The sequence below is a fragment of the Nycticebus coucang genome, chromosome 3, assembly GCF_027406575.1.
Source record: "Nycticebus coucang isolate mNycCou1 chromosome 3, mNycCou1.pri, whole genome shotgun sequence".
In the NCBI taxonomy this organism is placed as follows: domain Eukaryota; kingdom Metazoa; phylum Chordata; class Mammalia; order Primates; family Lorisidae; genus Nycticebus; species Nycticebus coucang.
This window is the reverse complement of record NC_069782.1, coordinates 9,509,549-9,537,232: the sequence shown is the minus strand read 5'-3', so window position 1 is coordinate 9,537,232 and position 27,684 is coordinate 9,509,549. Positions and strand designations below refer to the sequence as shown.

General features: G+C 54.2%; 1 protein-coding gene across 1 annotated transcript; it reads right to left on the bottom strand.

Annotated features, from left to right (window-relative positions):
• Positions 1 to 762: 762 nt before the first annotated feature.
• Positions 763 to 25,838, bottom strand: PDGFB (platelet derived growth factor subunit B). The gene is made up of 7 exons (XM_053585998.1): positions 21,651 to 25,838; positions 12,382 to 12,478; positions 10,143 to 10,232; positions 8,435 to 8,640; positions 6,993 to 7,137; positions 2,725 to 2,875; positions 763 to 2,334 (listed from the first exon to the last, which is right to left on the bottom strand). The coding sequence occupies exons 1-6, from the start codon at positions 21,708 to 21,710 to the stop codon at positions 2,751 to 2,753; spliced, it is 723 nt and encodes a 240-aa protein (XP_053441973.1). The 5' UTR covers positions 21,711 to 25,838; the 3' UTR covers positions 763 to 2,334; positions 2,725 to 2,750.
• Positions 25,839 to 27,684: the final 1,846 nt, after the last annotated feature.

The window sequence follows — 27,684 nt, the reverse complement described above, 5'->3', positions numbered from 1 at the left end:
TGCCGTCTAACTGCAGCCAAGTTTTCACCCGGCTTCCCCTTACACACTTCCAGTGACAGGGAGTTCACTATTTCCAGGGGCAAAGTAGTGAAGTAGTTACCGTAGTAACTATTTTCATCAGTCAAATGCTTCATCCTCTGGACTCCGGTCAGGCCCAGTCCATGTTGCATCTGCAGGTGGGACCCAGAACACTCTCAGCATTTTATTATGGGCTGGTACCCAAGTCTTCATGAGCAAGAGGAAGCAGAGAACCCCAGAGCCTGGAGGCTGTGAGTCTCTTCCCATCTTTCATGTTTCAGATGAGGTTTGGACCAGAGTGGTGGTGTCCAAAGCCATGAAGCTGGCAAAGGCCTGAGCCAAGACCAAACCCCAGATCCTACTTTCAGCTGTTTCTCTCTAAATCCCACAGCCCTCTGGGACCTCCCCCAGCCTTCCCCATACGGATCTTCCTCCCCACCCCAGTGATGCTGAGAATGCACCTCTCTTGTGGACACCCTTGGGCTGGGGAAACCCATCTCAGCAGCCCCAGCGACAGCTTGGCTCTGGGCTTGGGGTCCACGTGTTAGGGGCTGCTTTAGGACCAAGACCAACAGAGCGGGCTGCGTGTCTCTTCCTCCCTCAGAGCTTCGGGCCTGCGGGTATGTGCACGTATATGTGAGTGTGTGATCGTGCCTGAGCCTCCCAGAGCGAGAGGAACACGTAGCAAGCTGTGGGCACATCCTGCCAACGCAGAAAGGTTAATTGTCAGACACGATGCCAACAGACAGACCTCCGGCACATTCATTTCGTTTTGTTTTGTGGTTATTTTTTTTACAACTTTAAATACGGAATATAAATAAATTTTACATTTAAAAAATAAAAGGAAAGCCCCCAAAAATATAATCACCGACTTTACAAACTGAAGGAAGCAGAGTTTAGAGGAGGGAGAAGGGAAGGGGACAGGCAGCTCAGACCCCACACCCAAGAGGCCTTGGGGATCTTTTCCCTTCTCTCCCCGCCCCCCAGTCCAGGAGCTGGTTCCCTGGGAGAAGCCACTGGAGGTGGAAAGGGGGTGTGACTGTGCAAGTGGGGGTGGGGCGAGTGGGGCTGTCCCCTCCCTTGGAGACATTCTCCTGGGTTTCTCCCACCTAGAAGGGGGACTGCTGGAGCAGTGGACTCCGGGAAAGGGAGGCCTGATGGACAACAGTATTGCCTCCCTGCACACCATGGACTCACTCCTCTCTGATCACTCCAATCCCTAGGCTGGGTCAGGGGCACAGACCATTCACAGGGAACCTTTATATGAATTAGAAAAAAGATCCCTTTCCTCAGACACTTTACCTACATCTGCCAGAAACTGTCATAATACATATATATATTGGCAACATGTATGGTGTAAACAGTGCTCCTTACATACAGTGCCCTTGTGCAGTGTACACCCTGTACAACCTTACATGGCAGTCTTGGCTGGGTTGGAATGACGGGCAGGTCCCCTGCTCCCCTGGGCCCTGGTCTTCTGCCCTTGGGGGAAGTGACTGGGGTCATTTGGGGCCTCAGTAAGAGGCCCAAGAGCCCCTTGGTGGCATGAACTGAAGGGCCAGACAAGAAGACACAGGTAGAGGTAGAGAGATAAGAGGAAACAGAGGAGGAAGTGAATTGGGGTCGAGCAGAGGCCAGAGGCAGGGGACACCCAGGTCTCCATTTGTGCCCACCCCAAGAGCAAACTTCATCTCTAACCCCTCTGAGATGGAACTCAGCCACCTGTCACTCTGGCCACGCCCACCTAGAGGAGTCCACAGCTTCAAAGATTTCATATGCGTCAAATGTAAAGAAGCCACTGTGAGCAGAGGTGACCAGAGAGAGGAAGTGACTGGGGGACTGGGCGCCGTGGGAGGGGGTTTTCTCCAGTCTGTGCTCCAGTCTGAGGTCCTAGCCATGGAGTACAAAGTACCCAGCCTGCCTGGAGGTGCTCCTCCTCAGAGCTGGCTAGGGCTCCAGGGACCAGGCAGGCCATGACGAGAAGTCCTCAGGGCACGTGCAGGGCTCCCTGGGCCAGGCCAGGTGTAGGGGAAGGGACCCCATCAGTCTCTCTTGCACTCTTATCCCAGATTCTCAGGGTCAAGGGAGGAAGACAGAGATGGTGTTCAGTCCTTCTTTTCCTTCTTGAACTGCTGGGCAAGACTCTGGAAGCCGCTGGGGGAGACCCGCAGATGGAGGGATGGACGGACACGTGGCGGGGTAGGGGAAGCACCATTGGCCGTCCGAATCAGCATCGAGACAGACGGACGAGGGGAACAATATTATCACTCCAAGGACCCCATGGGGGCAATACAGCAAATACCATATTAAATAACCCTGCAGGCCAAGCAGAGGGACACAGGGGGTCAGAGATAGCTTAGGGGTCCATCCCATGTGTATATGCTCCCCTCCCCCATTCCAAGGGAAAGGAGCTAGAGGTCAACCAGCCAGCTCTGATGTCCAGCAGTGCTCAGGGCTGGGGAATTGAAATGGGTGAGGAAGAAGTGAGGTTGAGATCTCTCTCCTGTTCCCTTAGGGCATGCTGGGACACAATAGGGTTGGGGTCTCCAAAGCCCACCACCCTACTTGTCCCACAGAAGAACTCAGCTGATAATTGGGAAGGGTCTGGATTTTGTGTGGGGAAAATGTCTCTCCCCAAATCCCTTCCACAGGCTAAGGAGAAGGAAACACAGGGTTCTGGCCTCTGTTTCCCCACCTGGCTCTCACCTGCCCACACTCTCTTGCCGATGCCCCTAGGCTCCGAGGGTCTCCTTCAGTGCCTTCTTGTCATGCGTGTGCTTGAATTTCCGGTGCTTCCCCTTGGGAGGCCGGCGGACTCGCACCGTCCGAATAGTCACCCGTGTTTGGGGCATCTTGGCTACTCAAGAAAAAAGATCTCATCAGTACATGGATCATGACTGAGGGGGGTCTATCTCTCTTGATGAAGGCTTGCCACAGACCTCCCCAGATCTTCTGGGGCCAGACCTCCTGGGCTTCAATCTCAACTCCATTGCTCACTAGCTATATGGACCTTGGAGACAATTACTGAAACTGTCTCAGATGCTCTATCTGTGAAATGGGGGTAATAAGACTGGTCACCTCATAGGACTGGTGGGAAGAATAATTACAGTAAGCTAGCAAAGTTCTTTGCATACTACCTGACCCAGAGGAAAGGTAGATTAAACATAGTTTCAAATTCTTTGTCATTACCCATGCATAGGATAGAGTTCATTTCTTTGGCTCTTGAATCTGGTGTGGACTTGGATCTGGTTAGCTAACAAGAGCAGGCAGAAGTGATGCTGTGCCAGTTCCAGGCATAAATCTTAGGACTGATAGCTCTCACCTCACACTTTGGGGTGCTCTGGCTACCACATAAAAAGTCTGCCTACCCTCCTGGAGAAGCTACATGGAGAAACCAGGTGGGGACCACAGGGAGCTGTCCCAGTCAAGCCCCCAGATGATTGCATCTCCAGCCATCAGACTGCAAATGCAGACCAATAGAACCACCCAGCTGAGCCCAAACTACAGACCCAAGAGCGATAACAAAATGGTTATTGTTTTACGCCACTAAACTCAGATTACAAAGCCATCAGCAAATGGCAGCTGCTATTATTCACTTTTTCCCTATGCCCCTGGCTTAACCGCCTACCGAGGTTTCCTACCAACCTCTTGGTCCTTCCAGTCGTATCATGGGGAAGCCACTGGGCTTCAGCCTAGAACCATGCTCCTCACCATGAAGCTGGACCTTTTGGTCGCTTGTACCTGTCATCTACCTGCCCCTCACCAGGAAGGGGTGGGGGAAGGGGGCTGGCACAGCTCAGACCACCTGGCTTTAAATCTGGGCTCTCCAAACTTTGTGTGTTTTGGGGTTAGTCACTTAAATGCCCCTGCCTTGATTTCCACATCTTTAAAACAGAGATGAGAGCAGCTCTGGACTCCTGAGATAACACAAAGAAAGAGCCAGAAACCCTTAGCTAGTACTTACTATGCACCTGTGCATTTTAAGCTCACTGACCCTCACAGCAGGTACATGTTACAGATGAGGAAACTAAGGCAGAGAGACTGGGATTTGAACTCAGGGATCTGCCTCTAGAATCCATACTGCTAGCCACTTGGTGTAAATGACCAGTGCCTATGAGCCTCGGTCAAGGTGAGAGCTCTTACACTTTTCTCCCTCCTGGGCTCCCAGGGACACTCTGGCAGCTGGATGTGAAGAGTTCAAGGCCAGCCTCTTTCTGGGAGCCTCTCCCCAGTCAGCCAGTCTCTTGAGGGCTAACATCTGACCTCCCACCTCACAGACACAGCTCCCAGGAGGCAGTTATCCTATCTCTGCAAATGGCCAGATTTTCTAGTAATTCAGGGACTTGGCTGGGCCTTAGATACTCCTCAGATGAAAGACACCAGAGGGCCACTAGAGCATCCAGGGAGGTTCCAACCCCCAGAGCTCATGCCATCAACAGGATGGTGGACTGAGCAAAGCCTAAGCAAGTACAAAGTCACCACACAGCTCATGAGTGACAGAGCAGAGACGTAGCCCAGGTCTGACACCAACCATCATATCACAGGTACTACACACCAAGCCTCAGCCTGGCCTGTGGACAGCTGCCACAGTACCAAGTGACTCAGTTGAAATAGGAAACTAGAATGGTAAGATTTTATATCACCTACGTATTTTGTTTTAATGTACCTTCCAGGAAACTGTTTGGAAAATCACATGAAACAAATACATGAAAATAATCTCATTTTAAACATAAAGAAGAATATAATTTTCCTTAATAGAGAAATCATTCTCCACATTAACTCTATAAATAATTTACAACATGTCACTTTGAAGCTGTCAAATGATCAGCCTTCCCAGAGCATCTAGAGATGCAGCTCAGCTCTGAGAACAAGACAAAGAGGCCAAGGAATAAGAAATGAAGATAAAAAGATTGACCTGTCTCTAACAATAGAAAGTTACTGAAAATCAGAGCTGTCACTTATATCATTGTTTTTTATTTTAATGCTCATCTAATCGTATTCACTTGATGATTTGATCCTTACTATAAACATTCAAGGGAGAAAAACCTGTGACTATACAACACTGGGTTCTGTGTAACCTTTGTTAACTTCTTAACCTCTCTGTGCTCCACCAGCCCTATTAACAACACTAAAGGATCAACTTACAAGGTCATCTCTCTGGTCCATTCCAGTGCTATTTAAAAATCCTTAAAAATGGCCAGGTGAGGTGGCTCACACCTGTAATCCTAGCACTCTGGGAGGCTGAGGCAGGTGGATTGCCTGAGCTCACAAGTTTGAGACCAGCCTGAGCCAGAGAGAGACCTTGTCTCTAAAAATAGGTGGGCGTTATGGTGGGCGCCTGTATTCCAGCTACTCAGGAGGCTGAGGTAAGAGAATGGCTTAAGCCCAAGAATTTGAGGTTGCTATGAGCTGTGATGCCATGGCACTCTACCGAGGGTGACAAAATAAGCCTCTGTCTCAAAAAAATAAAAAATAAAAAGAGCTTGGAGAAGAGCCTTTCTGACAAAGAATAGCATGTGCAAAGGCCTTGAAGAGGTAGAAACTTATCTGGACACTGAAAGAAGCCAGCCCAGGCCAGTTGGGGTGGCATACATGAATGGGGGTGGCTAGCGGCAAGAACAGGGAACCAGCCAAGGGTCACATCCTTATGGAGGGCCAGGGAGGAATCTGGAATCTGGATTGTTCTCAGTGAGAGAGATGGAAAGCCTCAGATGAATTTAACTAGGTTTAATTAATTTAATTACATTTTATTTTATTTTTTTGAGATAGAGCCTCAAGCTGTCGCCCTGGGTAGAGTGCCATAGTGTCACAGCTCAGAGCAACCTCCAACTCTTGGGCTTAAGCAATTCTCTTGCCTCAGCCTCCCAAGTAGCTGGGAGGTGTCTGCCACAACGCCCGGCTATTTTTTGGTTGTAGTTGCCATTGTTGTTTGGCAGGCCCGGGCTGGATTTGAACCCACCAGCTCTGGTATACGTGGCTGGCACCTTAGTCACTTGAGCTACAGGCACTGAGCTGATCTAATCTCTCTCTCTCTTTTTTTTTTTTTTTGAGATAGACTCTCTGTCACTTGGGCTAGAACACAGTGGTATCACAGCTCATTGCAATCTCAAACTTCTGGGCTAAAGCAATCCTCCTGCTTCAGCCTCTCAAGTAGCTAGGACTACAGGTACATGCCACCATGACCAGTTAATTTTTCTTTTGTTCTTTTTTTTTTTTGTAGAGGCGAAGTCTTACTTTATTGCCCTCGGTAGAGTACCGTAGCATCACACAGCTCACAGCAACCTCCAACTCCTGGGCCTAGGTGATTCTCTTGCCTCAGCCTCCTGAGCAGCTGGGACTACAGGCGTCCGCCACAATGCCCGGCTATTTTTTTGTTGCAGTTTGGCCGGGGCTGGGCCTGAACCTACCACCCTCAGCGTATGGGGCCGGCGCCCTACCCACTGAGCCACAGGTGCCGCCCCCTTTTGTTCTTTTTTTGAGGTAGAGTCTCACTTAGTTACCCTGAGTAGCGTGTCATAGCATCACAGCTCACAGGAACTTCAAAATCCTGGGCTCAAATGATCCTCCTGCCTCAGCCTCCCTCGTAGCTGGGACTACAGGCATACCCCACCATGCCCAGCTAGTTTTTCTGTTTTTAGTAGAGACAGGGTCTTGCTCTTGCTTCGGGCTGGTCTTGGAACTCCTGAGCTCAAGCAATCCCCCTGCTTTGGCCTTCCAGAGTGCTGGAATTATACAATGCATGGCAATTTTTCTATTTTTTGTAGAGAGGGCATCTTATTCTTGCTTAGGCTGGTCTCAAACTCCTGACTTTAAGTGATCCTCCTGCCTTTGCCTCCCAAGGTGCTAGATTACAGGTGTGAGCCACCACTCTGGTCCCAATCTCCATTTTTAAAACTGCTCCTGACCCCGGCTGCTACAGGAGAAGGGGACTGGAGGCTGAGTGATTCAGAGTCAGACCTTAGAAAGATAGTTACCTCGCTGCTCCTGGGAACCACCTGGGCTTCCGGTTATAGGCCGTATAGCTGTCACCGTCTCACACTTGCAAGCCAGGTGGTCCTCCAGAGTCACCGTAGCCTTCTTAAAGATCGGCTTCTTCCGCACAATCTCGATCTTTCTCACCTGGAGGACAGACCACCAAAACATCCCTGTAGGGGCCATATGGCAGGATCCCAGGGAACCCAAACTGCCTGCCCTTCCCATCCATGTTCCCTGGCTGGATCTTTCCTCGAAAGCCCAGAGAGCAGCCTTCAGGGCAAACACTTTGGCCCAAACAATAGCAGAACCTTGCCCTCTGCCCTTCTCATAGCTTTTCCATCAAAACAAGTCCTCCCGACCTGCAGCCCCCTCAATGCCCCCAGAGAGGGAAAAAGCCAGAAAGGCATTTCCGGGCTGAGCTGGGGCCTGTGGTATCTTCATTCCTGGAGCGCCAGCCAAGGTCAGGGCCTGCGGCAGAGGCGGGAGATGGCTGTCTGAAAGGAAGTGGGGGGAGGCTTCATCTAGGAGGAAGGTGGGAAGGGGGAGGTCAGCTGTCAGGTGTCCATCCAAAAATCTGGAAGCACTGGGGACAGTGGGTGGTGGGGTGGAGAGCCCAGGCCAGGGATGGAAGGTGGGCAGGAGGAGAGGCCATGAGTGGACAGCAGGGTAAGAGCGTGTGACCAAGCAGGGAGAGCACTGGCAATGGGGGGTACTGGGCCTTAGAGAGGTGCTCCCCTTGACCAGCGGCACAGGCCTTCAGTCCAGGCGGACCCACAGGATGCAGAAACCTTTCCATATGCATCAGAAGACAGCGCTGGTTTCACTGACCCTGCTGTGCCCAGACTGAGACTGGGGAGCTCCCTGGGATAGCCTCTACTCTAAAACTTTCTTGACCTGAGTGTATGTAGCCCCAGTCCCTCAGAAAGAAAGGCAAAGTCAGCACTCAAGCCTTCCCTGGGGAAGCTGTCCCAGCTCTCGCAGGGCCTCCCTGCCTGCATGCTCCCTGTTAAAGACAATGTTGGTCAAAGGGGTAAACAGGTGTCAGAAATGCAGGGGAGCCTACAGGCTCCATTCTAGAGAGATGTGAGAATAGGAGAGGACATTGCGGGAGCCTGAGTCACTGCCCAGGACAATGCGAGTGTCAAATAAATGTTTGTAGGCCTCTCTCTTCAAGGGACACTGAGTGATGTTTATGCCTCTAAAGGAGGGGACCAATATCCATTATTTAACACCTAGCCCTGTATGTGGCTTTGGTGACAGTGGCCACCTCAGAGGACTCATGGTCAGCCTCAGCATGCCTGATCAGAGGGAGCTTCCAAGAGTGACCCTCTCTGGACAGAGCCCAGAAACATGCTGGGAATGCCTTTTGACTCCCCCTAAGGCAGCCTGGCCAGTCCCGGAAGGGCGGCCCTGGCCCAGCCATCAGAACCAGACCACGCACCTGGACGGGCCGCAGCTGCACCTGGGTGGGGCGGCACTGAATGTTGCGGTTGTTGCAACAGCCGGAGCAGCGCTGCACCTCCACGCACGGCGGCCACACCAGGAAGTTGGCATTGGTGCGGTCCACGAGGCGCCTGGAGATCTCGAACACCTCGGTGCGCGTCTTGCACTCCGCAATCATAGCCGGCTCAGCAACGGTCAGGGAACCTAGAGAGGGAGGAACCTCTGTCAGGAGACGTGGCCTATCCAGCACCTCCCACCTGTCAAAAGAGCTCAGTGGGTGCTCTCCCTCCCTCCCTTCAACCCCAGGGTTTAGGTTTCAAGTTCAGGCTGTTATCAGCCATGGGACTCGGGTAGGTGGCTGACCTGCTTGAAGCCTCAGTTTCTCCATCTGCAAAATGGGAGTAATAAGATCTAAACCCAAGAACCACCGTAAAGATCAAGCGAAATAATCCAGAGTGTGGCATGTCATCAATGCTCAGTGACTGCATTTCTTTTTTTTTAGAGAAAGAGTCTCACTTTGTCGCCCTTGGTAGAGTGCCATAGCGTCACAGCTCACAGCAACTTCCAGCTCTTGGGCTTAGGCAATTCTCTTGCCTCAGCCTCCCGAGTTGCTGGGACTATCGGCGCCTGCCACAACGCCCTGCTATTTTTTGTTGCAGTTTGGCCAGGGCTAGGTTCGAATCCGCCACCCTCGGTAGATGGGGCCGGCACCCTACTCACTGAGCCACAGGCACCACCTGCCTGTCCATTTCTTCCTGCTGGCACACACCGTTTTATTTTTTATGATCTCACACATTTATGGATTTGCCTGACATAGCCCTTACCCATGTCCTGTGTTATCTTATAACCACTCTTACAATCTATTCTTGCAGTGTTGTTTCTTTAAAAGCCTCAACTTCCTCATCTCTGAAATGGGATACTAATAGTGCCTATGTCTCACCTGGGGATCTAAGAAGTCACATGAGCAAAGCCAGGCTTAGGAGTGCCCCGGGTTGTCATTATCCAAACACAGAGAGACTGAGGTTGCTACAGTTAAATTAACCCATCCCAATTGAGAAATGGGCCTCAGGTCACCTAGGTTTCCCCAGCCACTGTCTGCACTGTTTGGGGGGCTGCAGGTGGGAAGAGAAAAGGAAGGGTGTGAGGTGGGCACTGGCCTCCCCTGGGAAGGCTTCTCTGGGCCCTAGTAATCCAATCTCTTGGTGTCTGCAAGGGAGCATGAGGGAGTCTTGGTGTCTGCAAGGGAGTCCCCAGCTCTGCTCCATATTTACTGTCCCAGCCCTTGGCCAAAGTGGAGACACATAGTACCAGGGAAGGCAGTAAGTTCAAGTGTTAGAGGCTGGCTGGGGTACCAGCCCTGCTACTACCCAGCTGTGTGACCTCCCTACTTCTTTACTCTCTCTGGGCCCCAATTTTCTGTGAAATGGGGTTAATAGTATGTATTTCCAGTGTTGAAGTAAGGAACAAATGAGTTTCAAAGCACTATACTTAGCAAACAGATAGTGTAGGCGTGAGGGTGATGACTCAAGTTCTCAACATTGAGCATTCAAGGATGATTACACTCTCTTAGTTCAACCCAGTCCTAAATGTAGGGGGAAAGAGAGTTTAAAGATGACCCTTGGAGCCCTCAGGCTGGCTGCCTGCCCTAGTTCTTCTTCCCTGGCTCCCATCCTTCCAGGGGCCGCTAGTGCAGCCTTCAGTCTTACCCAAGCTCCTTCTCCCACGAGCCAAGCTCTCCTGCTCGCCTCCAGAATGGGACCGGGTCATGTTCAGGTCCAACTCAGCCTCATCTTCATCTGTAGGAGAAGACATCCTACAATCAGACACCCTACAGATACCACCAGCCAGTCCAATCATGGGGTGGGGGCTCCAGAGGGGGCTCCGAGAAGGCAGGAGGCTGGCCTCCCGGCTGCCCGCCCGTCTCCCCACAGTCTTGGCTCTGAGGAGGGGCCCTCCAGGCAAACCCCAGAGCAGCCACAGGGCTCAAAGAGAAGGGGGCCCTGACTGAACCCCTGGACTCTTTAGCCACATTTTTGGCCAGAACCCATGTCAGTGAAGTTAAAAATAACCCTTCCCCTTTGCTACTGTAAGCGAACCCTCCTCAGGCTCCAGGGTGGAGCAAGGACCCAGAAGCACTAAAGGCCAGTTTCCAGTGCCCCTCCACCCAGCGTTCCCATAGGAAGTGCTGAATGGAGAAATTCCCAGAATCCCCAGGAGGACCAGCATGCCCTGGACAGCCTGCTGGAGCCCGGGACAATGGCCCTGTTGGGAGGAGCAATGGAGAGAGGAGGATGGGGTGGGAGCTGAAGGCAGAGAAGAGGGGCGGAACGCCTTCACACGTGCCCCTCCAGGGCCTGGTCTCCCTCTGGCTCCTCTCTTATCCTGTAACCTCTTACCTCACATCTGTCCCCCGTCTGCCCATTTATTCCCCAGGCCACAAATCACAGCTCCCTTCTCTAGCCTGGACAGGTTTCATCTCAGCGCTCCTTGGAGACATTAGCCCTCTCTAGAGCCAGTGACAGAGGCTGGTTGCTGGGGAGTGAGGCCTGGGGGGTGGACTCTGAGCCAGAAATCGAATCATGGACAGACCCTCTGTCTCTCTCAGGGGGAGGAGCCAGCAAATGCACTAAGGGGTGTTGGGAACAAGTTCCTGCCACCTCCTCTCAGCACCTCATGGCTTGTACTCTCGCCCCAGCCTGTCTAAGAAAAGGCTCCTGATGGCCACAGCCCGTCCGTCCTGGGTCCTGCAGGGAGCCTACTGACTGGTCTGTTTCCGTCCAGGCTGACAGTTCCCACGTCATAGTGTCTGTCTGTCCCTCTCGCTCCCTTCCTTTCTCCCTGCCATCTCTGGAATGTCCCTGGTGGGGCGGAGATGGGGAAAAGATGTGCTTTGTGGAAAGGTTAAGTCGATTAGGAAAAAATAGCCACATGGTTGCCTTGAAACAGGCCTGCTATTGAAAGCCTCCTCTCCAAGATCCCGACCCCCACCAGGGGTGTGGAGGGGCTGTCTGAGGGTGGGGGTGAAGGGCCCTGGAAAGAAACTGCAGAAAGGCTAAATTTGGAAGTTGCCCCATTGTGTGGCCAGGGCCAGCAGTCGGGCATGGGGTGGGGGTTGTGGGAGACGTAGGGTGGGGACCCTGGTGAACAATAGGTGGGTCCAGCTGGGCCCCCTCCTGCCTGCCTCACCACCCCCCAGCAGAGGCAGGATTGAAAGGGCCCGGGAATGCTTTTGAGAGGGCGCCAGGGGCCCAACGGGGAGAGGAAACAAAGGCAGGAAATGCTGTTCCCCCGTAGATAGCGTCTGGGCAAGGATTACAAAGTGACAAAGAGACAGAACCCCAGAGGGAAGGGGACCTGGGGATGCAGGGGGGGGTGCTGACCAGGGCTCCAGGGAACAGGCCAGAGGTTAGAATAGAATGGAATTTGCTCTGAAGACAGCATTTATAAATACATTCCCAGTCCAGCCCGCCAGCCCTGCCACGTGTGTGCCACCAAGCACGTGCCCATTCGCTGAGTGTGTTCTTGGGCATGGGCATGGCTCTCTGCTAGTTGGGGCCAGGTGTCCCTGGGAGACCTCGTAGACTAGGCCCTTGGCCAGAGGGGCGGGGAGATGGCTCCTCCAGCCCCACCCTCTGTGGCTGGGTCCACACCTGGATACAGCCATACATACATGGATGCCCTGGGCACCTTCTCCCTGCCTGTCCTCCACCCAGCACTCCACCCTCAGCGGGAGCCACACTTGGGTGCTTCTCCCATCACACCCTGTGCCCCAGGTACCAACCAGATTGCCTACCCAGCCCTGCCCAGGGTGGGTGTGGCTGGGCCTCTCTGGGCAGCCTTTGGTTCTTTGGATGTCAGAAGAAGGGATGCCTCCTGCCCTGCCCCTCCCAGCTCCCCTTAGGGCTCAGCAGAGGGCCAGAGCAAGGGACAAGGATTCCAATTTACCTACGGAGTCTCTGTGCAGCAGGCGCTGGAGGTCATCAAAGGAGCGAATCGAGTGGTCACTCAGCATCTCATAGAACTCCTCGGGAATGGGGTCCCCCTGCCAGGCAGACACAGCATGAGTGAGCTGGAGGCGGGGCTCTCCTGCCACGGATCTCCTCCACCACACACTTTGTCCTGCCGACAGGGTGCGCAGGTCATGGTCAAATGGACAGCCAGGCTGGGGACAGGCAAGATCCAGGCCTGACAACTAACATCACAAAGGCCTGGGACCCTGAACCTGCCAAAGCCTCTAATACCAGCTCAGACCCCGCAGGAACCCCAGCCTGCTTCACGCTGGACCTGTCTGTCTCTGTTTCCCCCATCATGCTACAGGTGCCCCAGAAGGCTCCTAAACTCTTATCCTGTCTCTTCCTTCACACCTGACAGCTAATGACAGCAGCATTTACCACAGGTGATCGAATTCCCATTGTGCAGATAAGAAAAGTGGGGCTCAAACAGGAGACATCCTCTGCTTCTGCAGATAATTCTCAACAGACGCCGCAATGAAGTTCTTTGTTTGTTTGAGACAGAGTCTATGTCACCCTCAGCAGAGTGCCATGGCATCATAGGTCACAGCAACCTCTAACTCTTGGGCTTAAGTGATTCTCTTGCCTTAGCCTCCCGAGTAGCTGGGACTACAGGCGCCCGCCACAATACCCGGCTATTTTTTTGTTGTAGTTGCCATTGTTGTTTGGCAGACCCGGGCTAGGTTGGAACCCACCAGCCCCAGTGTATGTGGCTGGCGCCCTAGTCACTGAGCTACAGGCGCCGAGCTTGAAACCCAAGTTTTTCTGATGGCACAGCCTGAACTCCAAGGCTCCCGGGTATAAGAGGTGCTTAATCAATTTGCAGAAGGGTAAGTTCTCAGAAGGTCACAAGTTCTAGCAGTATCTATGTAGTTTCTCACTTACAAGAGCAGAAAGGGAACCCTGAGATACAGCCGGGAAACCCGAGCGCTTACCCCTGCCCTGTGCCCAACCCAGCCCTATTTTTAGAGCCCCTCTGGCCTGTTACCAAACACGCTCAAAACTTGACAAGTGCTTTAACAGGCCTCACTTGGAGCCAGGCTTCCTCCAGGGAAACCGCAGGTTCCACAATGACACGAGAGCAGCCCGACAGGAAGGTCACAGCCATGTCCCCCACAGTTCCTGGTGACCTGAGGGGCTGATGCCAGAGATCCTGAGAAAGCCGAGCCCAGACGGAAGAAGAAAAGCACAGTCCAGACCTCCAACCACCAAGGGGCAAAGAAAATGCGTAAGATATCTCTGTATGTCTGAAGGCTCAGACCTGATTCACACGTGTGCACATGCACATGTGTGCAGGCACAAGCAGGCAGGGTCATGGGGTCTTGAAAAGAGCCCTGGAGAGGGCATCAGTAGGCTTGGCTTTTTACTATGCGCGAAACCACTCTGTTCCTCAGTTTTCCTGGATTAAAAAGGGAGAAATTGGGCAGTGCCTGTGGCTCAGTGGGTAAGGTGCCAGTCCCATATACCAAGGGTGGGGGTTCGAACCCGGCCCCGGCCAGCTAAAAAACAGCAGTGGCAACTGTAACAAAAAATAGCCGGGCATCGTGATGGGCACCTGTAGTCCCAGCTACTAGAGGCTGAGGGAAGAGAATCGCTTAAGCCCAAGAGTTTGAGGTTGCTGTAAGCTGGGATGCCACAGCACTCAACCAAGAGTGACAGAGTGAGACTCTTTCTCAAAATAAATAAATAAATAAAATAAAAATAAAAATAAAAATAAAAGGGAGAAATCCCTGCCCCTCTTAGTTTGCTGAATTGTTCAGGGATTGGAGTCCAAGGGGCTTAGCAGAGGCTCCTTAGAAGGGGAGCTGCTCTCTCACTGTCTCAGGCAGGGAGAAGAGGTCATCTAAGCCCCATGGCCAGGGCTGGGGGCTCTCCCCAAAAACTGTTTCCTGGACACTTACAATGGTGTTAGGGAGCAGCTTCTCCAGGGTGCAGCCATGTCTCGCTCTGGCCACTCACATCCACCTGGGAGCTCGAAGACACACGGTGGGGTGAGGGTGACAGCTTTTCAAGCTACCTAATTCCTTGAAAGACCTGCATTGGTTTCTTTCTTTGAACCTGGACCTTATAACCCCACCTGGTGTCTTAGAGCTGCAGGGAGGCTTGATGGAGAAAAGGTTGAGGTCTTGGCTGAGAAGTGGGGTTCTCTATGGCTACACTGCTGGGTGGCCAGGGCCACATGCACAAGATGCAGGGTGGGCCCAGGCCCCCTCACTTTGCTACCCCATCTTCTTTAGGCTCTGCCTCCTCACACCCCAGAAGAGGGATCACACCTTTGGTGTTCTCCAAATGTTGACAAAGTACCCAACCCACAGAACCAAAGGCTGGTGGCTGGTCTCCCATGAGCATCAGGGAAGGTGACTGCCCGAGAGTTTTGTCAAGCCCACAACTGGCAGGCAGTCCTGACAGCTGGATCCCACACATTGTGCTGTTACCAACTGCACATGACCTGGGGCTGGTCACAGCCCCTCTGTGGTCCAGAAGGGGCAGAGGAAAGTGAATGAAAGCAGAGGTGCCCAGCCAGGCCTCCCTTGCTCACTCACAGAAGGGAAACAAAAGTGCATGTGGAGTAAAGATTCCATTAACTCTCCCAGGGGAGGGGCATGAAGGCCTAGTACCAAATGGCACTTAATGCTTGTGCCAAGACCTCTTTACCCATTGGACAGCTGGCTGCAGCTGCCAGCTGTGGCCAAGGAGGCAGACCCTGAAGAGGCCTATTGGACCCAGGCCCATGATGCAAAGCAGATGATGTCTTATGGAAGCAAACTCAGAGCCTCTGAGGCTAAGTGGGGAAGAACCGAGGCTAGAGACTGGGGAAGTGGGAGAAGCACACAGTAGGTGCTTAGTAAATATTGGTAACATGCATGAAGGTGTCTGCCTTTCTCCCTGGGGTTCTGTCTGATATGATTCTCCCATCTACTCCACTAGGAGGGCCACCTGGGATATTCTTCTCCCACCCCCAAACAAATTATCTCCTGGAGAGCCCATTTTCTTCTAAGCACAGAGGACATTCCCACACATGCTTCTGGCAATTTGGCCATTAGATGCTCAGATTCACTAGAAGCCCCCTGGACTTGATATTAATACCACAACTAACATTAATCAAGTGCTGACTATGAGCCAAGCACAGCGCAAAATGCCATCCGAACTACCAAGCCTAAGAGGCTAGCACTATTTTTATCCCCATCCTCCAGATGAGAAATCTGAGGCTTAAAAAATTAAACAAGCAGCTACAGTCTAGACAACGAGTAAGTGGCAGAGCTGGGTCCTTCCCAGGTTCCAGAACGCCCATCCCTTCCAGTCCACCACAGAGCTTCTCAGCCTCCTACCCCTGGGCTCTGGGGAACTTGGCCCTCAGCATCATTTGAGGTCCATGTTGGCTCATTATCCCTGTGGCATGTTATACCTCAGTGATTCTCAACCATCTTGGGCCCCCAGGGAACACTGGCAATGTCTGAAGACATTTCTGATGGTCACAACTGGAACGTGCTACTGGCATCTAGCAGCTAGTCGCCAGAGGTGCTGCTTAGCACCTTACAATGCACAGGAAAGCCCCACAATAAAGCATTACTGCCCCAAACATCAATGGTGCAGAGGTTGAAAAACCCTAAGAACAAGGGCTTCAGATGTCAAGGAAACCTCCATTCTTGGAGTATTTTAATCATCCAAAACCCTGGCTTCTTTATCTTTCAAGTGGTGCTAACGATACCTCACCTGGGGTTTCTAGAAGGCAAGCCTGCACCTAGCAGAGCAGCCAGCAAATAATGGCTAATGAGCTGTCACTGTCATCATTAATTCTTCCCGTATGGCTCTTTTGTGGGCAGCAAGTGGCGCACATGCTCAGGGCCAGAGGTGCATGACACTTCTGAGGATGACAAGGAGTGGGTGGAGAGCTGCCCGCTCACAGGAGTGTGTGACTTCACATTGTGTCCTGTGCTGAGCCACAGGAAATGGTACCCTACCTCTACACTGGCACTGCCTGGGGCCGTGTGGGCTGGCAGGTCCCTTCCGGGCCTGGGGGGTGGGTGAGGGATGGGGACATTCAGCATGTGGTCAACTCCAGGATTTGATGGGGGAGGGGTGGACACGTACAAGGCACCTGCTTGGAAGTGTGGGAGGGTGGGCTGCCTGGAGCGTGGTTCTGTGGTTCCTGGGCCCAGGTTCTGGGGACTCCAAGTGGGCACTTCCCCTCAAAGATGGAAAAAGAGGCCCAGCACCCTGAAGAAGCTGCCCAGGATCGCAGGCCTAGGTGTGGTGAGGAGGCAGCTGGGGCAAAGCCAGCCGTGGGAGCCAAGGCAAACAGCCTCCTCCCCACCCCACCCTCAATGCCAGCTGCAGAAGGTAGGAAGGGCACGAGCCAGCATGAGGCCAGGTGAATTACCTGCTCCCAACCAGGCTGGCAGATCAAAGGGGCTTGAACCCCACCCTCTTGGGCTCCAGCACGCGTGCACATGCGTGCACACACACAAATACACACTCCCTAGCCTGTCTGCCATTCCTGCTGAGGGAGACACAGCCCTCAACCAGGGCGTTGTCTGTGGCTGGCAAAGGAAGAAGCTGACAAGGCCTCCTCAGGCCTGCTTGCCTGAGAGGAGCAGGCCTTATTTAGATCAGATGCCAAAGCCAATCCCTTTGAAGAAGCCCTCTCTGGGCAAACCACAGAAGCCATTTAGAACCAGCTCTTCCCACCTAGCACTTCCCTATATAATTGCTCCTGGGACCCTCAGATCAGCCTCTCCCTCCCTTCATGGAAGCCCAGCACACTGGCCTCCCCATCTCTTTCTGGAACAGAGAAAATGTTAAAGTGGAAAGAGAGGCACCAGTCCGGCCATTTTCAATCCTGGTGTGCAATGCTATCATTGCTTCTATCACTCCCCCATCCTAGTCAAGAGGCCAGGGAATTCTCTTCTTTGGGAACTCTAGGCTAATTAAAAAAAAGAAATTTTTTTTTTTTTTTGAGACAGTCTCACTTTGTTGCCCTGGAGTGCCATGACATCATAGCTCACAGCAACTGCAAACTCTTGGGCTCAAGTGATTCTCTTGCCTCAGCCTCCCATGTAGCTGGGACTATAGGCACCCACTACAATATCCAGCTATTTTTAGAGATATGGTCTAGCTCTGGCTCATGCTGGTCTTGAACCAGTGGGCTCAGGCAATCCACCCGCCTGGGCCTTCCAAGTGCTAGGATTACAGGCGTCAGCCACAGCGCCCAGCCTGGTTAATCCAATCTTCTAAAAAAAATTTTTTTTTTTTTTTTGGTAGAGACAGAGTTTCACTTTATGGCCCTCGGCAGAGTGCCGTGGCCTCACACAGCTCACAGCAACCTCCAACTCCTGGGCTCAAGCGATTCTCTTGCCTCAGTCTCCCGAGTAGCTGGGACTACAGGTGCCCGCCACAACGTCCGGCTATTTTTTGGTTTGCAGTTTTTGGCTGGGGCTGGGTTTGAACCCGCCACCCTCGGTATATGGGGCCGGCACCTTACTGACTGAGTCACAGGCGCTGCCCTAAAAAAAATTTTTAATGGCTCAGCGCCTGTAGCACAGTGGTTAAGGCACCAGCCACATGCACCAAGGCTGGGGGGTTGGAACCTAGCCCGGGCCAGCTAAATAGCAATGACAACATAAAAAATAGTTTATGTATGAAAGGCTTCATAAACTGCAAAGCACCACATACAATCCTGGGCTCCTGCATTTGTGTGTTCATGGGCCTTGTGGCAGGCGCTTGTAGTCCCAGCTACCTGGAGCTGAGGCAAAAGAGAATTGCTTAAGCCCAAAAGCTGGAGGTTGCTGTGAGCTATGATGCCATGGCACTCTACCTAGGGTGACATAGTGAGACTCTGTCTCAAAAAAATAAATAAATAAAATAAAAATTTTTTAGATGGTGGAAACGGAGGCCCAGTTAAAGATACACAAAGTCTAATTTTCCTTTGGTTTCTTCCCCTCTGTCCTGTCTAATCCTGGCAGCCCAAGTCCCAAGACAGAGAAGAGAAACAAATGCTTGTCTCAAGATGGGAGGGCCTTGAAAGACAGATGCCAGAGGGCAGCAAGGCATCAAGGGAGAGGGGCTGACCTCAGGCGAGGACTCAAAGAGACCAGGCTTATAAAGCCCCCAGGGCCAGTACCCCCACCCCCATTCACTGTCCTTTGCACAAATATTTACTGTCTATCCTGCTCCAGGCACTGTCCTAACAGTGGTAACCAGGACAAGAGCTCTCTAGTGGAGTTGACACTCCAGTGGAGAAAGCAGATAATAAACAACAAAATAAAACAGAAAATGGAAAGAGCTGTCAGTGGGGCTGGGGGGGCGTGAAGGGAAGACAAAGACTATAAGAAGTACTTACTAGGCCCATGGTAAACATCTCACCACTCCGCTGAGTCAGCCCGCCCCCGCCCCCGCCCCCCCATACACACACAACCTTCAAATTCTGCCTGACCAGACCTTGCACACCTCCAGGGCTGGGGGATTCCAACAGTCCATCTGCAGCCCCCTAAGGCCATTAAGAGGAAGCTGGGTGGGGCCAGCTCACCCTATGGGGCCCCCTCATTCCTTCCCAGCAAAAGGGTGCTGAGGCCAGAGCCATCACATGACAGTGGGAGTCACCCTCCTGGAAGCCAGTTGAGCCGGTGGTGATAGCACCTCAGAAGTCTCCGCAGACCCTCTGATCCTGCCAGCCCCCACCCCCGCTGCTAAAGGCCTCCACCTAAGACAGTCCAAGCCTGCCTGGTAACATGGCTAGCTCCAAGGTCTCCTCCACCAGCAAGCCCTCCGAGTCTCCCTGCACTGGCAAACAGAAGCGCCTTCCTGGACAGTCCAGTGTGGATCTGAGTCCCAGTCAGGCCTCCTTCAGAGCCAGCGGAAGGCTTACTCAAGCGCAGCAGGGAAATGCTTCATAAACTGCAAAGCACCACATACAATCCTGCATCTGTGTGTTCATGGGTGCTGTGACTAAATCGAGGAGGAAGGCAGCACCATAGCCTCCACCCCAAACATACAAGCCTGTGGAGCTGTGGGAAAGGAGGAGGAGGTGGTGCTGGGCTAAGCTGGAAGTGGTAAGGGAGGCCTGGAAAACCTCCTCTCCAGAGCCTGCTGGGATCAGCGAAGGGAATAAAATAGCCAAGTTGGGAGCGACAAGGTCCCTCTACTCTCAGAGGCTCAAATAAGGGTTTATTTGAAGGGAGTGTTGCTCTGAACATCCCAGCGGCCCTGAGTCATATCAACCATCAACTCCCATTGTTGGCCGCTTGGGGGTGGCTGGAAAAAAGCAACCACGGAGTGGTAAGGTTTGAGGGGCGTCGGGCTGACCCGACAGGCAAAAAGAAAAGTGGAGCTGTGAGTGGGGACCTGATGGGAGGTTCTCCCTCCCTCATGGGAACCCGGGAAGGAAATAGGTCGCTGCAGAGGTGGTGAAGTGCCAGCGCCCAGGATGGGCCCACCTGTTGCGCGGGGGCGAGCACCAGGCGCTGGGTGCCCGAGGGCCATGCGTGCCTGTGTACGTGCGTGGGTGTGCGCGCACGTGTGCTGAAGCCGCGTGTGCAGGGACCGTGCGTGCGTGTGCGGTGCGCGCGCGTGTGTCCCGAGTGTACACGGGCGTGGCGGCTGCGGGCGCGCGACCCGGCCGTGGTAGTGCGTGCCCGTCGCTCTGCGCGCCCGCCGGAGCGCAGCATCGCCTCTGGCCAGGAGTGTGCATGCGTGGGGTGAGTGAGCGAGTCCGGGGCCGGGCGGGGTGGGCTGCGGAGAGCAGCCGCGGGGCGCTGCTATTCCCAGGACGCCCTGGCACCGGGCCCAGCCCCCAGGTCCCACGGCGAAGCGAGGCGGCAGCTGGGACCAGCCGGCGCCCGCCTCACCAACAGCTGGCTGCGGCCGGGGAGCTGCGGGAGAGACTGGGAGGGGGCGTCGGGAGGGGCCTGCAGGCCACTAGGCCGAGTCTCGCGTCCTCCCTCCCGGGTGCTGTCGCGGGGTGCAGCCGCGGAAGGGCGGGGTCCCAGGACAGACAGCCTGTGGCCCTCCAGGAGCCCCGAGAACAAAAGGAGACGGCGACGGCTCCTCAGTGGTCAAAACAACCTGCGCTGGCGGCGGCCCAAGGCCGGGCCGCGGCCTGGGAGCCCTCCGCCTTAACCCCTTCGCCGCCGCTGCCTGTTTCCTGTTGCTCTCAGGAGGCCCAAGGGACCGACCCGCTTCAGGAGCAGGCGAGGTGCAGGCTAGGTGCAGGCTCGGGCCACTGTTGAACGGAAGTGGGACGCGACCCAGGCACGCCGCGCTCCCTGCCGCCCTCGGGTCCCCTTCACCACGCGCCTCCTCCCTGCCCCGCCCCCTTTCCCACCTGGATTCCGGAAAGCCTTGCCAACTCACTGCTACGTGAGGCTGGGAGGATAGGGGGAACTGATCCGACCTGATCGCTCCGCCGACGTTTTTATAGCCCACCTCCCTTGCCGCTAGGCTTTTGCAGGCGGCGCACTCCGCACCCTGTATGCGGGGGAGGGAGGTGCGTCCTCTCGCAGGGCAAGGGCACAGGTATGGCGGAGCCTCAGGCACACTGCGCCCGGGGGGCTGGATTCCTTAGGAGCCTCCAGTCTTCTGCGTAGCCCGAGTGCCTGAAACCTACCGGTGTCTGTCTGTGTTGTCTCTCTCGCGTGCCCCCTTCCCCGTCTCCTGCCCCCTGCGCCAAGACACAAGCTGCTCCTGGACCATGCTCTGGGGCCGGACTTGCCCTGCGCAGGCCCTAGGGCGTCCACCCCAACCGGGAGCAGGAGCCAGGGTGGGACCCGAACCCCGCTAAATGTCGGCGTAGATGCCACGGGTGCACGAGATCGCACCTCCTGGGCAAGCCGGTGCCTGGACAGAACCTAAGCCGAGGCTGGAACCGAAGTGGGCTCCGAAGTACGCGCTGCCTTTGGCACCCTTGGCATCACCCCACCCTCCTTCCCTGGCCGGGAAGGGGCTTATTCTCGGGCTCCTGGGGGGTGGGGGCAGGGCCCCAGAAGCTGAACGGATTAGGGATCTAGGTTGGTCCACTAAAAAGCAAGACCCCGTTGCCCTCTTCCCCTAGCACCTACTGGACCTCAAGTCCCAGCCCTAGGTCGCCCGGCGCCAGGCTCACGGGCTGCAAGGGTCCAAAGTTCACTGTCAGGAGAGGAGGGGGCGGTCAGAAAGTGGGGGTTGAAGGTAATGAATAGAGAAGCATCCCCAGCCACCGTGGTAACTCACCTCAGCGCTGACCAGACGCAGGTAGCAGAGAGACAGGAAGAGCGCCCAGCAGCAATTCATGCCGACTCCGGGCCCGGCCCCACGGGGCCCCGGACGCGTAGACCGAGCGCGCCGCCCCCGCGGCCAGGGTGGGGGGCTGGGGAGGGGGGGTGGGCTCGGCTCGGGTCCGCGGCGATCAGGCGCTCAGGCCGCTGCAGCCGCTGCTCACCGGCATGGCCCCCGGGCGACGCCGCCCCCGGCCCCGGCTCCGTAGCTGGGGGACTGGGGAGGACCTGGGTCCGAGGCCGCTACCTGGGCGGATCCCAAGCCTGAGTGAGCATCCACGGCCGGGGGGCTGCGTCGCGAACCAGCCGAGGCGTCTAGCCGTGTGGGGGCGCCCAGGGGACTCCAACCTCCAAGAGGAAAAGGAACACAGCAGTCGATGTTTCGTCTTCACTCTCCGGCTAAAGGCGTTTTCCTCTGCCCGCCGGCTTAGCTTTTTTGCAACATTTTCTGGAAAGGCCCCCAAAACCGCAAAGCACAGGGCTGAGCACCTCAAGGCTCAAATCTCCCCCCAAAAACTTTTTCCAAAGTTGGCTTTGCAGCAGCGGCCCGAGCACCCGGGCGGGGAGAGGTGCAAACTCCCGCCCGGGCCGGGTGGGGGGGCGGGAGCGTGTGCGCCCTGGCGCAGGGCCCGGGCGGCGGGCACGGCTGCTCCGCGCGCGCGGCGTGCCCGCTGCGCGCTCGGCCGGGTCCGGCCGACAGGTGGAGGCGGCTGGAGTCCTTCGGTCCGTCTGCCCGCCGGTTCGGCACTCCGGGCGTCCTCTGCGTGCTGCGAGCTGCGGCTGCTCCGGCTTTCTCTTTGCAACGAGGTTGGAGGGTGGGCTTTTTTTATTATTATTCCTTTTTGCGCGTGTGTGTATGTGTGTGCGCAAAATATTTCTTATCTCGGAGATAAAAAATGGGCGCTGGCAGCCAGAGGGGAGCCCTCGGGGAGGTAGCCAGGGAGGCTGCGGGTGCGCGGGGAGGCTGACGGGCTGCTCCTGCTGCAGAAGTTGCCACCCTTTCAGCTGTTCCGGCCTTTATAGAAGGGAGAGTGCAGAGGTGGGTGGAGACAGCCTTTCCTCTTCTGGCCCAGAGTCAGCCCCGAGGGGAGGGGGCAGGAGCTGGGGAGGGCCTGGGGCGAGGGTGGGGCGCTTAGGGGTCTCTAAGAGCCAGGTAGTCCCTCCTTCCTTGAATCTGGCCCTAGGAAAAGAGCTAAGGGCCAGGCGCCTCATCCCTATGCACAGTGACCAAGGACAGATTAGGAGCCTGCTGGGGGGATGTCTCCAGGGCCAAGGCCAGGAGTTCAGGCCTCCCTCCAGGTCCTGACATTTGCACTCTGGTGCAGGCATGGTGGGAAAGGACTCAGGCTCTGCAGCCTGATGGCTTGGATTCAGATCCTGCCTTGGCACTGAGTAACTTGGGTCACCTTGGGCAAGTCACTTCCCTCTGTGCTTCTCCATCTAGCCTCAAAGTGGAGGTAGGTTATTGTGAAGATGAAATGCCAGAAAGGGCAAAAAAGCACCAGGAGGTGAGCACACAAAATCCAGCAACCAGTACCATTCAACTGTGGGCTAGGTCCGAGTCTCCTCCTCCTAGCTGGTTGCCTGGCACACAACAGGCACTGCCAGCATTGGCTGAATATGAATTTGTTGAACTGCAAAGTCACACAAACCCCCACAACCCTGCTGCATCCTCTCAGGGCTACCAACACGATCCTCCCATCACCCTGATGTTTACTATCTCCCTCAGCCCCCAGGTTTGGGGGCCCAGGGACCCACCTACACCAGCATTCACACAGTTATCACCTTCTGTCCACAGTCAGGGAGCTGCTATGTCCCTGCCTTCTGCAGTCACACTGTCACAGTCACAGAGTCACACGTACTCACACTGAGCCCAGCACCCATCACAGGCTCCTGCATCTCCTAGCTTTCTGGCTTTAAGGCTGCTGCGTTGTTTCTGTTGTCCGCCCTTGGTACCCAAACATATCCCTTTGGGGTGTCAGCCTGCTCCTCACACATGTGCCCACTGAGAGAGTCACACTGTAAATGCCATCTCCTTATAAACTGTCTTCTTGAACCTGGACAGGGTGGAACAGAGGAGGGAGGATAGGCACTCACCCTCTGCTGACTACCACCCAGCAGCATGGCACAGTGGCAAGAGGCAGCTTGGGGACACATCACCTTGGTTCAAATCATGGAGTGGCCAATTGCTGGGCTTGTCCCTGGGAAGGTTATTTTCCTTCTCAGCATCTCATTTTCCTCCTCTGTAAACCAGAGATAAGTCTATAACTGGAGGTAGGGAGGGGTTTCAGAGAGGTATGGGAAAATTTTAGGGATGATAGAAATGGGTGTCCTCTTTGATTGTGGTGATGGGTTTACAGGTGCATACAAATAACAGAACCAATACAGTTTATTATACCCCAGTGCAGTTGTAAAGAATTTCTGCCCACTTCATAGATTGTTCTGGAGCATCAGAGATCATGCCCACAGAGACACTTAGCATATGGTTCTTTCAAGACAGCTTTCGAGGGTTCAGTAGTGGCCAAGCACTGTTCAGGCACTGGGGAGATAGGTGGGAACTAGTCATAATACTAACAGGTCTCTGCCTTGGTGGAGCTACTATGGAGAAGGACAGACAGATACATAAACAGATAAATTAGGAAATAGGAGGACAAGGGTGGGGGGAGATAATCCCACAACACTAGATTTGAAAGGGCAGCACCTGTGGCTCAAGGAGTAGGGCGCAGGTCCCATATGCTGGAAGTGGTGGGTTCAAACCCAGCCCAGGCCAAAAACCACAAAAAAAAAAAAAAAAACAACCTCAAAAAACCCCCACTAGATTTGAAGTAAAGACTCCAAGATAAAACCCTATTTAATTGAGATAGCTGGGTGATCTTGACCTTGAGCTTCTGTGTTGTTATCTATGAATTGAATGATAATGGCTTCCATTATTATTGAGCTAACTGTGGTAGGCAGTATTCTGTTTACTCTACCTGTAGCCCCTTAGTGCTCCTGTGAGGTAGATTACTCCTGTCTCACAAATGGTGAAATTGAAGCACAGAGAGGCTAAGCAACTTGTTCAAGGTCACACGGCCAATAAGCCATAGAGCCTGGACTGGCAGTCCAGCTAGAGAGCCCACATGTGTAAAGCACTATGCTATGCTATTTCCCGGCAGGTAATAATGATGATGATGTGGACAATGACACTTTTTACATAGGGCTTCGTGTGAGCCTCACATGCATTACTATATGTAAACGCGCTTTGCCAGCCAGAAAGAGTTGTGCCAGTGTGAGCACTGTCGCAGGTTCAAAGTGCTGTAGAAATGCAGAGGAGGAAGCACACCGCCTGGGGGGTGGGGTAGACAGAGTGGGGAGGCAGGGGGAGCTACTTGGAACAGCATCAGTGAGCACCTACTGTGTACACACCTTGTGTGAAGAACTGACAAATAGAATGAGGAAGGAGACTCCGTCTTAGCCCTCAGGAGACTTCCAGGCTGTTGAGACAACACAAATTTCAATCCATATGTCTCTGTACACAGGCCAGAAGTGGCAGGACAGGGACCAGCAGAGGTAGCAGGCATGGTACACGGGCCTGAATGCCATGCTAAGAAGTGTCCCTTTTCTGTACTCTCTCCTCGTAGACAAACAGTTTCTAAAGAATACTACTTCCCCTTCCTCTTGCCAGCCTCAGCTTAGTAGACACCCCCTCCAGGAGCCCGCAGTATCTGCACATTTATCAGCCTAGCACCTGACTGGATTCAGGGTGAGCAGGGCCTCCTGCCAGCTCCCAGCATACAGTAGTTGCTCAGTAAATGTCTGCCGAAGGAACAAATAAATGATTAAACATCTTGCCTGTTTCTTCTTCTGAGTCCTGGTCAGTTGTTATAAAGATGCCAGGCCCTTCCTAAAAGGTAGAAAGAGGTAGTGAAGGCTTGTAGCATGAGCCTCTGAACTTGGAAGCGCAGGGCGCCTGAGGGGCACGCCTTCAGAGTCACAGTGAAGAGTCTTTTCTGCATTAGGGCCACTGAGGAATCAGGTTCTCCAGGAGAGCAAGAGATAGAAGATTATTGTCCCTGTTGTGGAGACCACACCCCTACAACCCTTCACCCCTCACTCCAATGAGGGGTCTGAGGCAAACAGGAAAAGGGCAACCATAGTCCTCAGCTGGGTGTTGGGGCAAGGGACCAGCACAAGGACAGGGACTTTTAGACTGAGTGTTTGGAACTATCTCATCTATTACAAGTATCTTATACCCCAGGAATGGGGCCCAGGACCCAGGTGAGAAAGTCCCAAGTCCCAAGCAGTGCTTGTGTTCAATCCTGCGGGCAGACTCATGCCCTCATGTCTAGAAGGGTGAAATCACATGGGATGGGGACCTCAAATCTGCCAAGAGGGCACTGGCAACACCTGTGCCAGGTCTGGTCAACTCCTCTAGACCCCTGTTGTCCCAGCCTCCATCCACCCCCAACCCCTGTCTGGCTGTCTTACTAGATGGAGGAGGAAGTGGAGCTCCCAAATGGGGACACTCCAAGGCCATACCTCAAGTGGTCTAAGACTTTAGCCTGGAGCTGTACGATGGTGTAGCCCATACCCTACACCATTCCATGTGGATTTGATGAACTCCTCCAGACCCCTGCTATCCCAGCTCCCCATCCCCGGTCTGGCTGTCCTTAAAGCACCTCCTTACCCTTTGCCTTGCATTGCCGTTACGGCCAACTAGGCATTACCATCATGTGTGCCCATTGTGCAGATGAGGAAACTGAGGCTCAGAGAGAGCAAGAGATTAGGCTTTCCATCAGAGATTGCCTGGGTTCAAAGCCCTGCTGTACCATTTCCTAGCTCTGTGACCTTGAGCAAATTACTTAACCTCCCTGAGCGTCAGTTTCCTCATCTGCAAAATATGGGTAACAATGGTAGCCACCTCATTGCATTTGAGCTCTCCACAAATGTTGGTCGCCATGATCATTATTACTCTATGTTGAGTGTGTGGGCACACACGCCAGGAGAGGGCCTGAGCCTGGAAAGGGCCCCAGGACTTCACTTGGAGAGGGAGGGGCTTGGCCTTCCATAGAGCCCGCACCATTTCTGTTGGAGACCCCCCCCACCCTGACAAGGCTCTGGCCACTGTGACTGAGTACCAGGGAGGCAGGACAGGAGACCCCAGGAAGGTAGACAGACAGACCCCTGGGCCTAGGCTAGCCTGGGGGAGGCCACCCTGCAGCCTTGGGTCTTGTCCTGTATACAAAGGCGAGGGAAGCGCAGTGTTTGTTTTCCCGGGGCTGAGCCAGGCATTTTTAGCTCCTCCAGGCTCCAGACGAGGAAGAGGATGTTTGGATGGGGCAGCTGGGATCTACCTGCCCTGGAAGCTGGCTGGAATTGGAGTGAAACCCTCTTGCGGTGAGGGGAGCTGGCCCAGATGGGCTACAAGGTGACCCCACCTGGGTCCTGTGCTGGGCCACCCCCACCTCTCGCAGAGAAGGCGAATCCTACCTCTATCCTCTGCTGCTCACCTGCGGCCTCCAATGTGCTGATAATCATGGAAGATGACCTCACGTACAGTGACCAGCCCCAGGAGGGAAGACAATGGTTACCATTTCACCACCAAAGAAAGGGAGGCTGTCTGAGCCATCCCCCTCCCTGAGACCTGGTGCTCTGCTGTGTTCATCCCTAGAGGAAGCAGAGCCTGAGGCTCAGAGAGGTGTGCCAGCATCACCCAGCAAGGAAGTAGCAGTGCCAGGATTCGATCCAAGGCTGTGATGTCCAAGCCCACGCTTTTGCCACCTCCTTGTCACATGATGCCTCCCTGTGTGGCCAGGATCGGAGCTGCCCAGCCTTCATTGTGCATGATTCATGCGGAGAATTATACGGGATGGAGGAGGCTGCAAGGCTGGAGATGGTGGGCCCAGGGAGACAGGGGCACCCAAGACCCACCTGCCACCCACAGATGGGAGACTGTGGATTGGATATGGTTTAGCCAGCCCTTTCCACAGTGTCCTTTCAACTGCATTCTA

Coding starts and splice junctions, on each gene's coding strand:
- PDGFB (XM_053585998.1), bottom strand. CDS start 21,710: ATGAATTGCTGCTGGGCGCTCTTCCTGTCTCTCTGCTACCTGCGTCTG. Junction 7,138..8,434: donor TGCAGCTGCGGCCCGTCCAG/GTGCGTGGTCTG, acceptor TCTGTCCTCCAG/GTGAGAAAGATCGAGATTGT. Junction 2,876..6,992: donor TGGTTCCCAGGAGCAGCGAG/GTAACTATCTTT, acceptor TTTCTTGAGTAG/CCAAGATGCCCCAAACACGG.